At 58.0% G+C, this 12,757-nt stretch overlaps 1 protein-coding gene across 1 annotated transcript in view; it reads left to right on the top strand.

Annotated features, from left to right (window-relative positions):
- TBC1D16 (TBC1 domain family member 16) overlaps positions 1–8,266 on the top strand; it is an 80,088-nt gene extending 71,822 nt beyond the window's left edge. Inside the window, exons 8-12 of the mRNA XM_029212144.1 lie at positions 569–703; positions 1,430–1,616; positions 3,698–3,877; positions 6,447–6,593; positions 7,454–8,266. Coding sequence (XP_029067977.1) covers positions 569–703; positions 1,430–1,616; positions 3,698–3,877; positions 6,447–6,593; positions 7,454–7,702 — 898 coding nt within the window. The 3' untranslated portion in view covers positions 7,703–8,266. The remainder of the gene's footprint in view (positions 1–568; positions 704–1,429; positions 1,617–3,697; positions 3,878–6,446; positions 6,594–7,453) is intronic.
- The last annotated feature ends 4,491 nt before the right edge of the window (positions 8,267–12,757 follow it).

A 12,757-nucleotide genomic window follows, 5' to 3' on the forward strand; every position in this document is an offset into this window, starting at 1 on the left:
ACCCCAGCGCCGCGGAGGGAAACCCACCCCAGCGCCGCGGAGGGAAATGCCATTTGGAAAGGCAATTTGAGGTGCAATTCAGCATTGATAGTATGTTCCGTGACCCATAGTTTCCTTGAAAAATGGGTCTCCCAGGACCGTGAGCGATGGGGCTGGATAAGTGCAGTTATTACCCCAGCGGCGGGCCCTGGGACTGGCTCTCTTTAGCTCGCATGTCAAGATTTTAGAATACTTTTTCAGCGTACTTAACGAGGCACTGACATCCTTCCGCAGAACACCGGGGTGGCGGGGGTGTTTGGGGGGCACTGGGACTGCTGAGGTCCGTTTGGGCCTCGCTGATCCCGGGGCTACGGTTAGCTCTCTGTTTGGGACCCGTGAGGCCGAGTTAATGTTTGGAAAGCCTTGTGCACTCCCCCCCACCCCAGGTCAGTGGGAGCCGGAGGGCTTGCCAGCGGCCCCAGTTCCCATCTGGGAGCAGGGTTGGGCGGGGTTGGGCGGGACGCCCGCTCCAGCCGGGAGCGTATGTGCCGCTTGCTGACCCCCCAGCGGGCGCTCTGCTCCATGCCAGGCTCTCCATGACCCCTGAAGAGCACAGAGCGTTCTGGCGGAACGTGCAGTTCACCGTGGACAAGGATGTGGTACGGACAGATCGAAGCAACCAGTTCTTCCGAGGAGAAGGCAATCCCAATGTGGAGAGCATGAGGTACCACCTTCCGGGCCGGCATGTTTCCTGCCCCCTCCGTTTCACTCCATCTGCCACCTCACCCCTCAGGCCTCAGTTGACCCTCTGGGAAGTGGAAGAGCAGCAGCTTCTGCAGGGGTCAGGGGTCTTTCCTCCAGGTTCAGTGCCCCAGAATCAGAGGGTTGTTAGCTATTTTAGGCAATGTCAGTGGGTCTCTTATTGTCCTAGAGGCCCAGGGAAGACCTGTAGGCCCCACCCGCTGGGCATCCACTAAGCCTAACCTTGCTTGTCTCACACCAGCTGTGGGCCAGCCTCCCCCTGAGTGTCTCTGTCTCCCATTGGGTGGTCTTCTGGATGATAAAGCCACACGGGGCTGAGGCTGGCATCTTTGACGTGCTGCTACCTCCTGGCAAATAATTGCACAAAATTAGCAGCCCATGAAAACGTTCCTGGCCAGCCCACCCTTTGTCACAGGCAGTTGACAATTAAGAAAATCAGACCCACATTCCTCCTTGCCCTGCTCTCGAGGGGCTGGGCTGGTGAGTGCCTAATTGCAGGCCATTACCTTTCCCCAGGCTCTGGAGACGGTCCCAGAGCTGCCCTCCTTCCTCTGAGATCAAGGCGAAAGATGGGGGCCCGGACAGCCCAGGGTCTCCAGCCTGGGGTTCTACTGGCCTGCCCGACAACACACTGCTGTGTTGTGGCCGTCCTCCACTGACCTCCCTGCTCTCTGCACTGTGTCTCCAGGAGGATCCTGCTGAACTATGCGGTGTACAACCCAGCCATCGGCTACTCCCAGGGCATGTCGGACCTGGTGGCACCCATCCTGGCCGAGGTCCTGGACGAGTCAGACACCTTCTGGTGCTTTGTGGGTTTGATGCAGAACACGATCTTTGTCAGCTCTCCTCGGGATGAGGACATGGAGAAACAGCTGGTGAGGCTCTCAGTTGTGTATGGCTTGGCTGCTGTGGGTCAGCAAGCAGCAGAAAGGCCAGGGACAGCCTTACCAATGGACTGTGGGGGGCTTAGCCCTGGGCCTCTGGGGTAGGGCCAGCTCCCCCAGGAGGGACGCATGCTGTTCCCAGGTCCCAGGACACATGTTGCCATCCCCACCTCACACTCCTGCAGGTCCAGAGTCTAGACTGTGCAGGGCCTTCCCCTTGTGGCTTCCCACCTCCGTGCATGTGGCATCCCAACCCAGGCTCCCTGGGAGACAAAGAAGGGGGGTGGGTCCCTATCACACCTGACCCTGTGCTGTGTAAAATGGTTCCTCAGGTGCATCTGGGCCCCTTGCAGGGGTCCAACATAGCCAGGGTTCTGGGGGTGGGGATGGGAGGGGCTCCTGAAACCACCTCGAGGCCCGCTGGGTAGTTGTCACAACCGTACCTCCAGGGCAGCAGGCTTGCTGTGCGCAGCCGGCACCCCTCCCTTCATGGCCTCCCCTAACCTACACAGACCAGGCAGCACTGAGACTTGGGAGCAAGGAGGCAGAGCTGGGTAAGGCAGGGCCAGGAGTGTGCACTCTTTCCTTACGTGGCACCTGTGTACTCCAAGCTCCTGCCGGGCGCTGCTGGCACTGGGAGATGGTCTCAGGTCCCCAGTCTGCAAGAGATTCTTGGTCTGGAAGCTGACAGTGTGAGGAGAGGATGCTGGGTGCCAGGGAGTGATACAGAAAGAGCTCTGGTGATAGAGGTGGGAACCAAGACAGGCGTCCCAGTGTCTCTTTGGACTAGGCCGACCCAATGGCACATGGGGTCTGGCCCTGGACACTGTCAGGCCTGCCGAGACTTGGCTGAGCAGAGCTCTCTGGCAATGACACTGGGTGCCCTGGTCAGGTTGGTGGCCCACATGCAATGAGGGTCGAGCTGAATGGAGGGCCTCAAATGCCAGGCCAAGGAGCATGTCCCGTCGACTTGCCATTAGGAAGCCGTTGAAGACTATGGATGGTAGAGCAGAACACAGCAGGGGATTGGACGAGGGGGAGCCAGGAGCAGGCAGGTGGGGATTGGAAGGTGCCGGGCACCAGAGCGGGGGTGGGGGGCACCCGTGAGGGAGGGAGGGAGTCAGCTGCGTGCCTGGACTTGACCCTGCTGTGGGCCACTGGGCGGAAAGACTGGCCAGTCGGGAAGGATCCTCAGAATCAGTTCCCGTGCCATCCCAGCGGCTGTCTCAAGTAGGAACAATGGGTTGCTTGTGTGGGAAGGGGCCTGTGAGTCACCAAGCCCTCACCCCAGGATCTGGCTGGGATCTCAGCCGAGCCTGCCCACTCTGTGCTCTCTGCATCGGCCCTGTGATGTCAGGTTTCCACGGTACCTGTGGAGGCAATTACGGGCTCTGATGCCATTCGCCCCTGATGGGCTCCGAAGCACAAGGCCCCGTGACTCGTTAGCTGCCGGAGATTGATTTTACAACGGTGCTGGTGAAGTCAGCAGCCAGAGCAGGACGTTGCCAGAAATAGCCTCCATCTTATCCCAAGTCACTGGGTGGTGACCTTAAGTGCAGGAATTGAGCCTCTTGGGGTTCAGAAACGCCCCCTCTCTGCTCTAAATCAGCTCTGGAAGATGATGGATCTTGGTGATCAGAGCGGAAGGTGGTTGAGTGGGTGTGGGGGAGGTGGCGTTGTCAATGGATGATCTGCTCGACATCCCAGAAGAGAGGGGGCGTCAGAAACAGCCCCATATGGCGCCTGAGGCCTGGGGGTCTTCCTGCCACTATTCTCCTGGTCCACATCAGGGTGCTGTGCTCTGCCTTGCCCTGGGCCACGCCACAGCCTCCAAAACAGTATGAAATCTGGGCTAAAATGACAAAGACAGGTGTGAGTCAGACTTCCAGCAACAGAACAAAACAAGTGGGTGCAGTGACATGTAGCAGGTAGAGACCTCACGCATGGCACACAGGCTTTGGTGGGCGGGAGGGGTGGACCGAGGAAGGGCCTCGGTGGGAGTGGGCTTCCTGGGCCAGGCAGGCAGGTGTGCTCGGGACTGGGGGGCTAACTCATCTCGGCCTTGCCCCCAGCTGTACCTGCGGGAGCTGCTGCGGCTGACTCACCTGCGCTTCTACCAGCACCTGGTCTCACTGGGCGAGGATGGCCTGCAGATGCTCTTCTGCCACCGCTGGCTGCTGCTGTGCTTCAAGCGGGAGTTTCCCGAGGCTGAGGCTCTGCGGATCTGGGAGGCCTGCTGGGCCCACTACCAGGTGAGTCAGGCGCGGTGCCCAGGGCTGGGGGCTGGGACAGCCATCCTGCACCCAGCCTAAAAGGAGGGTGGGGTGCCCACGTAACCGTGCGCCTCCTCTGGGGTCCACCTCCACCATCCCTGACCCCCTGCAAGCCACAGTCCGCCCCTCACATGGCGACTGCCTTCCAGTCCCACGCGGCCAGCCTCAGACCTGCAATTCGCCTCCCAAGTAACTGAAATCGATGCAAATTGCCCACTGACTGCACTCATTACCACGTTCTGGGGCTGAGCACGCTCCTGTCACAACCAATCAGCGTGAAAGACATTGCGGGGCCGAGCAGGACGCCAGTGCCCACAAGCTGGAGCCAGTGCCCGCCCGCCTGCCCCCTCGGGACGGCTCAGGGAAAGGGCCCGAGATCTTACTTCCCCATCAGCCCCTCTGAGAGCCCGGGCCTGGCCCACTGTCCCCACCCAGAGATGTGATTTCCACTTGCCATCCACTGTTATCATTGTCTCCTCAACAAATTCCCCTGAGAGCGTCGAGCTGGCCCTGTCACACAGCTTTAATGCCCAAATTAGCAACAAGCTGGCGACGTGAAAGGATAGGCAAGTCTCTCTGAATCCATCAGCCTTAAAAAAAAATAGTATTGACGCATCCGGGAGGTGGCCAGGACCCTTTCTGCAAGAGTGGGCTCCATCCTCCCTGCGGCAGCCGGAGCAGCTTGGATGAGACAAACCTCGCTGTTGCGTGGGCACGCCCACCAGCCCTCGGAAGTGTGCATCAGCGTTTCCCCTCCTTACTAACGTCAAAGAAGAGTTATGTCTGATAGAAGTGAGTGTGAACAAATGGGGTGCTGGTGCCACAGGCTGTCTTTGTGTTCATCCATCCTCGCCCGCCTCCTGCTCCTGCCCCCAGCCCAGCCCAGGTCTGGGCCGCGATTCCTGCCTGGGTTAGCGTGCTCGACGTGTACTGCAGGCTGGAATCAAGGAAGCATTGGCAAGGATGGTCCAAAACGCTGGATCACATTTAAAAAAAAAAAAAATTGTGTCCACTTTGCAAAGCCTCATTGCATGTTTTTCCAGCAGCAGGTTTGCCACCCTCGTGACATCACATTTAGGCTAATGTTACAAGTGAACTCAGAGCGTTACCCAACAAATGGGGCCATTTCTCAGGCTAAATTTAGCCACATTTGGCCCCACCACTTGATCAAATTAGTGGCAGGAGATTGGAAGCGGCGGGTAGGATGATTGCAGTGGGCGTAGGCTAATTCATTAGAGTGAGCTCGTGGAGAGGGGGGTGGTCACTACCAGGTGCTTTAACTTTTAAAGTGTCCCCAGAGTGAGAAAGACTCTATTTCATTCATGATACTTCCAGTTTGCCCTCAGGGGCTGCGCTGCCCTGGGCCTTGTCCAGTGAACTGGGATTAGTCCTGTACTGCCATCCAGCCCCATTTAGAATGTGCCCCACCTTTTCTGCCCCCGAGTCCTCTCTGAGAGGAGGTAGACATGCACCTTCCTCTGTCCTCCCCCCTCCCCCCAGCCCTCCGCCAACCCTGGCCACAGTTCAAATAGCTGCAGAAGGATCGTTCTGAGCCACATCAAGGCCATTCTGGATTAATTCAGAGGAAGGGGCTGGGCAACCCAGAATGGTCTCTTCAGAGTGGGTGGGGTGTGGGATGTTTGCTGCCCATAACTTCTGCCCGCATCCAGGTCTCCTCCTGGCCCTGTTTGCAAAGGAACAAAGTTCTGTCTGGCTGGGTGGCCGATGTCAGGAGACTAAACACAGGCTTCCTGGTGGTCCTTGTCCTTCCTCTGCCCCCGAGAGCAAGTGTGACTCAAAGGCGGTGTGCCCTCACAGTGTCCGGGCCAGAGAGCGCACAGGATGTACCCCAGCCAGGACCAAGTGCCGGCTTCCTGCTGTGGGCCAGGCCTTCTTTGCTGGGCAGCCATATGAGGCAGCCTCCAAGGAAGACAGCGGAGTCCTCAATGGGCTCTGTAAAGCTGGTTAAAGATGGTGGGCTCATTGGGGAGCTCCATGGGGACCATCGTGATCTGCCGTGCTCTGCTCTGAGGCTCTTCTCCCCACTTCCTTATCAACAAACCTAAGAGTCGTCTCTGGGGCATGAGTTGGGACGTTTGGCCTGGAGGCAGGAGGACAGCGACCAGTGGGTGGCTGCCAGAAAGTTCTTTCTCAGTGGTGTGTTCTGTGACCCACTGGAGCGTGTTCTGACGCACTGTCTCTCAAGAGAATGGGCACGGGCCAGCCTTCAGAGGAGCATGTTCTTTGCCCTGTGCTGGAAAGCCTCCCAGAGGGCTCCCCGGAGGGTAACAGCAGCCCGTGGGTAGCCAGCTCCAACATCGCCCCTTTGTATGTCACAGCAGCCTTTGGATGGAGGTGCTCACACTGGCCCATTTGCAGGTGGGGAAACTGAGGATGAAGGAGGCTGCTGGGCTTGCCCAGGGCCACATGAACCCAGACGACCTCACCCCGAGCCCTTACCCCGCACCTCTGCACTTGGCCTCTACCTGCAGGCAGGGCCTGGGGCTGGGTCAGGGGCCTTATCTGAACCCACTCTCTATCCCCCCAGACGGATTACTTCCACCTTTTCATCTGTGTGGCCATCGTGGCCATCTACGGGGATGACGTCATTGAGCAGCAGCTGGCCACCGACCAGATGCTTCTGCACTTTGGAAACCTGGCCATGCACATGAATGGGGAGCTTGTTCTCAGGAAGGTGAGTGTGGCCCCCACATGCAGGCCCGCCCTCCCATATACAGAGCCCCACCCCTTCACTTCCAGAGCTCCACCCCCACGCAGCCCCCACAAGCCCCGCCCTCCACACACAGAGCCCCGCCCCTTCACTTCCAGAGCCTCGTCCACACACTCCAGCCACCCTGGGAGCTCCTGACCAAGGCCCAGTGGTCAGCATGTCTGGCAGTTGCTCAGGGTGCCCATCAGGCCCTGGCAAAGAGGCCTCTCTCCTCATGGACTGAACAGATTACCTGGTTTGATGGACAGGTCCTCTACCTGCAGTACCTCAGTCCTAGCCCAGAGCCAGGAAAACTGAGCAGGAGGCTGAGGGAGGGGAGGTGGACACTTTTCATCCAAAGTTAGTGGAATAAAGGGCGCCTTTGCCACCTCCCCACTTCCCAGGCTCCTGCTGGAGTCTGCTTCTTAAAGCTCTCTGGTGTCTTCCGGGGGCAGTGAGGAGGGCCTGGGGTCAGGGTGGGGTGGGTAGGAAGAGGGTGGTGGAAACAGACCCTGCAGGGCGGAGAGGTGGAGCTGTGGGGCCAGGCCGAGCCAGGGAGGGACAGGGTGGGCCCTGTGCCGCTTTTGCCTGCCCCGTTCACCCTCCATATGAAGGCCGTCGGGGGGAGCCTTCTTTGTGTCAAGCCACATGGGAGCACTGCTCCGGGTACCATGTGAGTCCCGTCCCTCAGCTGGATCACGGTGTTGAAAGGGGCGGGGCAGGCAGAGCCCTCGCCCTGACCTGGCACAGGGTGAGCCCTTGGGTGCTGGGTATTGCTGCCCCTGCTCTCGGGCCACTGGCTGTCCGCCAACGCCCTCGTCACTGCCTGTCCTCTCTGTTCGCAGGCAAGGAGTTTGCTCTATCAGTTTCGCCTCCTGCCGCGGATCCCCTGCAGCCTGCATGACCTGTGCAAGCTGTGTGGGACTGGCATGTGGGACAGTGGTTACATGCCCGCCGTGGAGTGCACAGGCCAGCACCCGGGGTCTGAGAGCTGCCCATACGGGGGCACTGTGGAGACGCCTTCGCCCAAGCCCCCCAGAGAAGGCAGGAAGGGCCCAAAGACGCCCCGGGAAGGCTTCGGTTTCCGCAGATAGGTTGGGCTCCCTGTGCCAGACGAGGGGTGAGGGAACCTCAGCCAGGTCCCAAGCATGGGGGAGGGGGTGGGGCTGGGCTTGGAGGGGATGGGGTGGTAGAAATGGAAGGAAAATGCCCTTGGGCGGCATGAAGGGAAACTTTTCATATTAAGGACAAAAGCGGAGTCCAGAAGTGACAGAAGTGGAACCCGCCAGCTGCCCAGAGAAAAGTCACCTCCCAAAAAAAGCGGGACCAAAATGCACGGCCATCCCACCTGGACACGCAGGCTGGCTGGGTTCTCGTGTTGCCTGCCTTTGATGGATCTCCACACGTCCCGGGAATTCCTCCAGCTTCATCAGCCACCGAAGGGTATTGCCAGGCATTGGGAAAGGCAGAGACAGAAGGAGAGGTCTCGTGCACCCACCAGTGCCGGAGAGTGCAGAACAAGGGGGTCCTGTCCAGGCCCAGAGACATCTTTGCAAGCCGGACACACCCGCCTCATCAGGCTTCATTCTCTGAAAGAACCAAACATACTCCACAGCTTCTCCAGCCACAGCTGCAAAGCTGATGTGAAGACATCTGCCCCCCATTCCCCCGCCAAAAAAAGCCCCACTGATTTCAGGGTAAAGAGGTGTAAGAGCAGCGGACTGGGGGCTTTCACACTGTCCATTTCAACAGCCTGTCCTCTTGGTATGTGAAGGAATCTGCTGCCTGAGCACAGGCTGTTGAAATGTTGGATTTCTCTCCCTTTGTTGGGGAATGTCTGCATTTGGCATTGTTTAAGGCCAACCTCACCAAATACTGCAACCAACTGGGGTCTGGATGGGTTGAGGTGTGTGTGTGTGCACGCAAAATCCTCTGAAGGGAATCTGCAATGTTTGAGGGAAGGGGTACTATATTAACTGACCAACCAAGACAAAGGCACCTGAAAGTGCTAGAAAGACTCCCACTTCCCTGCAGGGCCTGCATTCTGCCATGAATGCCAGTCTTCTGTAAGTCAGCTCCTTAGGTGGTTGGACGCAAGAGTGGCCACAGTACAGTAGCCGTCACTCAGGGCAGCTCTGCTTTCTGCGTGGGAACCAGGTCTTCCCAGCCAGCTCTCCCTGCTCCCACAGATTCTCGTCAGTTGCTCCTTCTGGGATTTAGAGAAGGACAGATAAGGTCATGGGAGGGCTCCCAGCCAGTGTAAAGCGGTGGAGCCATTGGCACAGGAAGCCACCTCTTGAACTGGCAGGAGCAAGGAGGCTGGAATCGTTCCTTGAATCCTCCTGCACATTCTTCTGGGGAGAAAAATTCCTGACGTGCTGAGAGTCATTGTGGAGACACAGCCAGACTAAGGCTTCTTCCTGCCCTCAGCTTTTCTCACTGAGAGTTGACGCTGCTGGATGGCGCCACTTTAAAAAGATGTTTATCAACAGGAAAGAGGAAGTTATCAGCCTCCTCCCTTCTCAGCTTCTCTCTTCTCCATGAGCCCAAGTCCTCCAGCAGGCAGGAGACTGACACTGGTACTTCCAAGTTCCTGGCCCCTCTGTCCAAGAGCCTTTCAGAGAGACCATCCTGGAGCCCCATCAGTGCCCAGATCTTAGGGTACTGACCATTATAGTCCAGCAGCAGGATCCAGGCTGGATGGGGGTAGACTTGTGCTCTGTTTCTGGGGAAAGAAGATTGCCTTTCCATCTGGAGGATGGCTCCTGATCCATTATGGAAATGGCTTGAGTTACCCAGGCACTATGTTGACCCTCCTCTAGAGACCACATCCCCATGAACAGGCGTAACAGTTATTCATTGCCACAGTAATGCTACATAACAATAGCCCCCAAACATGGTGGCCTCAACTAGCACACACTTACCTAGCACATGAGTCTGTGGGGCAGCAGCTCAAGCTGGGCATTTCTGGTCAGGGTTGGGCTTGCTCCCATGCCTGGAGCTGTTAAGTCCCAGGGGGGTGCTCACACATGTCGAGGTGTGTAGAGGTCAGACTTGGCTCTGCTCTGTGCTTCTTGCATCCTTCCTGCAAGCCAGTCCTGGCCAAGGCGAAGGTGCAGAATCAGAAGTGTACAGGCACCTTCCCAAGCCTTGACAGATGCCCCCCGTGCTGCCACCCCAGTGGCCAAAGCAAGTCACATGGCCAGACTCAGCATCTAGGGATGGGGAAATGGACCCTCCCCTGCAGTAAGAGAAGTGACATGGCGAGGGACTGGGATTCAGGGAGGGGTGAGGAACTGGGCGGCTGGTACGGGGCTGGAAGAGTCTACCAGCACCACAACAAAGTCCTGGTCCAGATAACACTGTTTTGGAGCTCACTTTCTACCAGGGGCGTGACTTCCCCTGAAGGGGCAGGAGATGCCTAAGAGGAGAAAGAGTGCTCCCCCCTCATCCTCCGTAGCAGAAGAACGTCGGTGCATTTTACAATACCTTGTGCCTTTGGGTTGCTGTGTGCGGGGTGGAGGGAGAGGGGTCCCAGGCTCCCTCACTTTGGAGGGTCCTGGGTGGAAAGTGCTCATTCTGAAGCTCCCAGCTCCCACAGCCCCTCACCCCCACGGCTCCCCAGGACCCTCCCACCTCTCACCCTATGGGCTGGGTGAGGTCCCAGTGAGATCTGGGCCTCCTGGAGCAGCCAGGACCTCGAAAGCTGAAGACCTGGGTGTGTGGGCTCTGCGAGGTCCCGCTGCTCCGGAGGGATGGAGAAGGCCCGCCCCTGCACGGCTCCCTTAATCTGGATGCAATTAGAGGAAACCAGCCAAAAACCCTGCGGCAGCTGTTGCCTCAGGATTATTCCCAGCCAGCAGAAGGCATTAGGGTGATAATTCAGTCATTAGACTTTTAGCCTTCCCACCGCCAGAACGTGCAAATACAGGATAATCAGCCCAGCACGGCCATCCTCGGCGATACTGCTTATTTAACCCATTTTTTTAAAATGACACTTAATGTTATTGGCTGGGGTGCGTGTGCATGCATACTTAAAAGTTTCCCCACCGCTAGTGTCTGTGCTGACGTTACATGATGTCGTCGGGGCCTCTGGGAAGAGAGGGCACCTTTGATGCGCATGTGCTGGCACAGTGAGGGCAGTGGGGCAGGGACTCACAAGCCCAGTAGGGCTTCACCCTCTCAGGGAAGGTGGATGATGGCAGGATGAAGCTGGGTGTGGGGAAGGTGGGCATATAGTGGGGTCAGGGTCTGGTTAAGTACAGAGGGGAACAGTGTGCTATTCCAGAAGGTTCTGACTTAAGTCCCAGCAGGGGAGACTTGGAACTCACAAGTCAAGGGAATTGGAGTTCTTGAGCCAATTAGAGGGGTGGGGATAGGCAGGCTGGGAGGGGTCCCCAGCCCATCTCTGCAGAGGAGGAGGGTCTGCAGTCCAGAGGGCAGTTCCATTGGCGGCCTTGGTCTGGATGCCATCAGCAGGCAGCGCTGTGTTGTCCTGATCGGCTGAGTGTCAGGCAGGACAGAGAGTTTTGAATCCAGGACCTTTGAGTTTTCTGTAAAATCCTGCTGGGGGCAGACAGCTGGACAGGATGAAGATGCTGGTCCTGAAATGAGGGCAGTGGCTGGCAAAGGTCACCCAGCTCTGACCTTTGATGGGTAGGAAATGGGGCAAAATCTGTGGACCACAGTGGGGGACCTCTGTGGCTCTCCCCTCGGTTTTTTGTGAGGTCCCTCTGAGCTCTCTTGTCTGCTTCTTGTTCGGTAGAAATAGCTGGGAGGAGGGCAGCCCCCAGGGTGGTGGGAATCTGCTCATGGCTGTGCCCTGCACCTGCGGAAGCCTCCATCCTCTGTTTGGCCTCCCCTCCGCCATGCAGGGAGGCTGGAGGGTGGCAGGAGCGCCTGGGTTCACCCGGCGAGAGAAGGAAGCCTCTTACAGTTTGTTTGCCCAGCAGAGGCCCCCAGAGGCCGCCCCGCCTCAGAGGAAGGAGGAGGAGTTTCCCTGGGAAACCCCACACACGTGCAGAGGTGCAGCCCTAGACCGGCCTGCAAGCTGTGCCACAAACCCATAGCAAAGGGAAGGAGCCTGCGGGTCTGGCCTGAGGCCAGGCGCTTCCTCTGGAGACCCTGGGGAACCAGGTGGCCCAGGATCTGATTAGCCCTGGGTTTCTAAGCCAGGCTGCAAGGCCATCCCTCGAAGTGAAAGCATTCTCTCCCGCCCGTCCTTGGCTCAGAGGGAACTGCCCCCAAAGTTGTGAAGCCTAAGAACAGGGCTCCCCTACAGAGGTTGCGCAGTGCTGCGTGGAAGGAAGACGCTTACCTAGGGGTCAGGAACCTGGTTCTTGTCCTGCCTCTGACCCTTCCCAGGTGCGTGACCTTCCTGCACTCTGAGCCTCAGTTCCCTCATCTGTAGAATGAACGGCGCTGCCCTCCCAGCCCACCTCACAGGACTGCCGTGGGGACTCTCCAGGTGAAGCTGTCATGAAGATGCTTTACCAGCCCCGGGGGCTTCACCTGCCACTCAGGGAAGAGACCACTGACCTTGGCCTTGCAGCCTTGGCGGAAAGGCAGCATGCTCCCAACCCGAGAGCTCGCCCTGCTTTGAGAGTCAGCAAACCCGCTCCCTTGTACACGTCCACTTTGCTGCATGTCCCCGACTAAGGGGGACCTCTCTGTGCCTCTTCTGTGAAATTCACCCCATGCCACCCCACTCCTGCCATGAGGATAACCAGCCATAAGCCATGACCTTGGTGACCCCGAGAGATGTGTCTGTGTGCCATGTGCCCAGCTCTGCATCAGGGATGAGGTCCAGGCCTCGGACCCCCACAGCTGTGAAACCCACTCAAGCAGGGGGCTGTGGCCTCCTGGGTCAGGCTGTAGAGACTGGAGAGGGGTGTCCCTGGGCCTCTTGGGGGCAGGGCGGGCATGCAAACAGCCTGCAGGCATCTGGCCGTTAAACACATTGTGCTGAATTTCTAGGTAGGAAAGTACATTTCAAGTTCAGAGATCAAGTCACTTGGTCATCTTCTCTCCAGCACCTTGTGTTAGTCAGAGGCCAGGGTTTCTGTTGTTTAAGGGAAAGTTTAATGAAATTCCCACCATTACCAAGAGATTACTGATGTCCGTGGTTAGCATTCGTTCTGTGTATTTCA

The sequence above is a fragment of the Monodon monoceros genome, unplaced genomic scaffold (assembly GCF_005190385.1).
Source record: "Monodon monoceros isolate NGI ecotype Baffin Bay Population unplaced genomic scaffold, NGI_Narwhal_1 Super_Scaffold_9, whole genome shotgun sequence".
In the NCBI taxonomy this organism is placed as follows: domain Eukaryota; kingdom Metazoa; phylum Chordata; class Mammalia; order Artiodactyla; family Monodontidae; genus Monodon; species Monodon monoceros.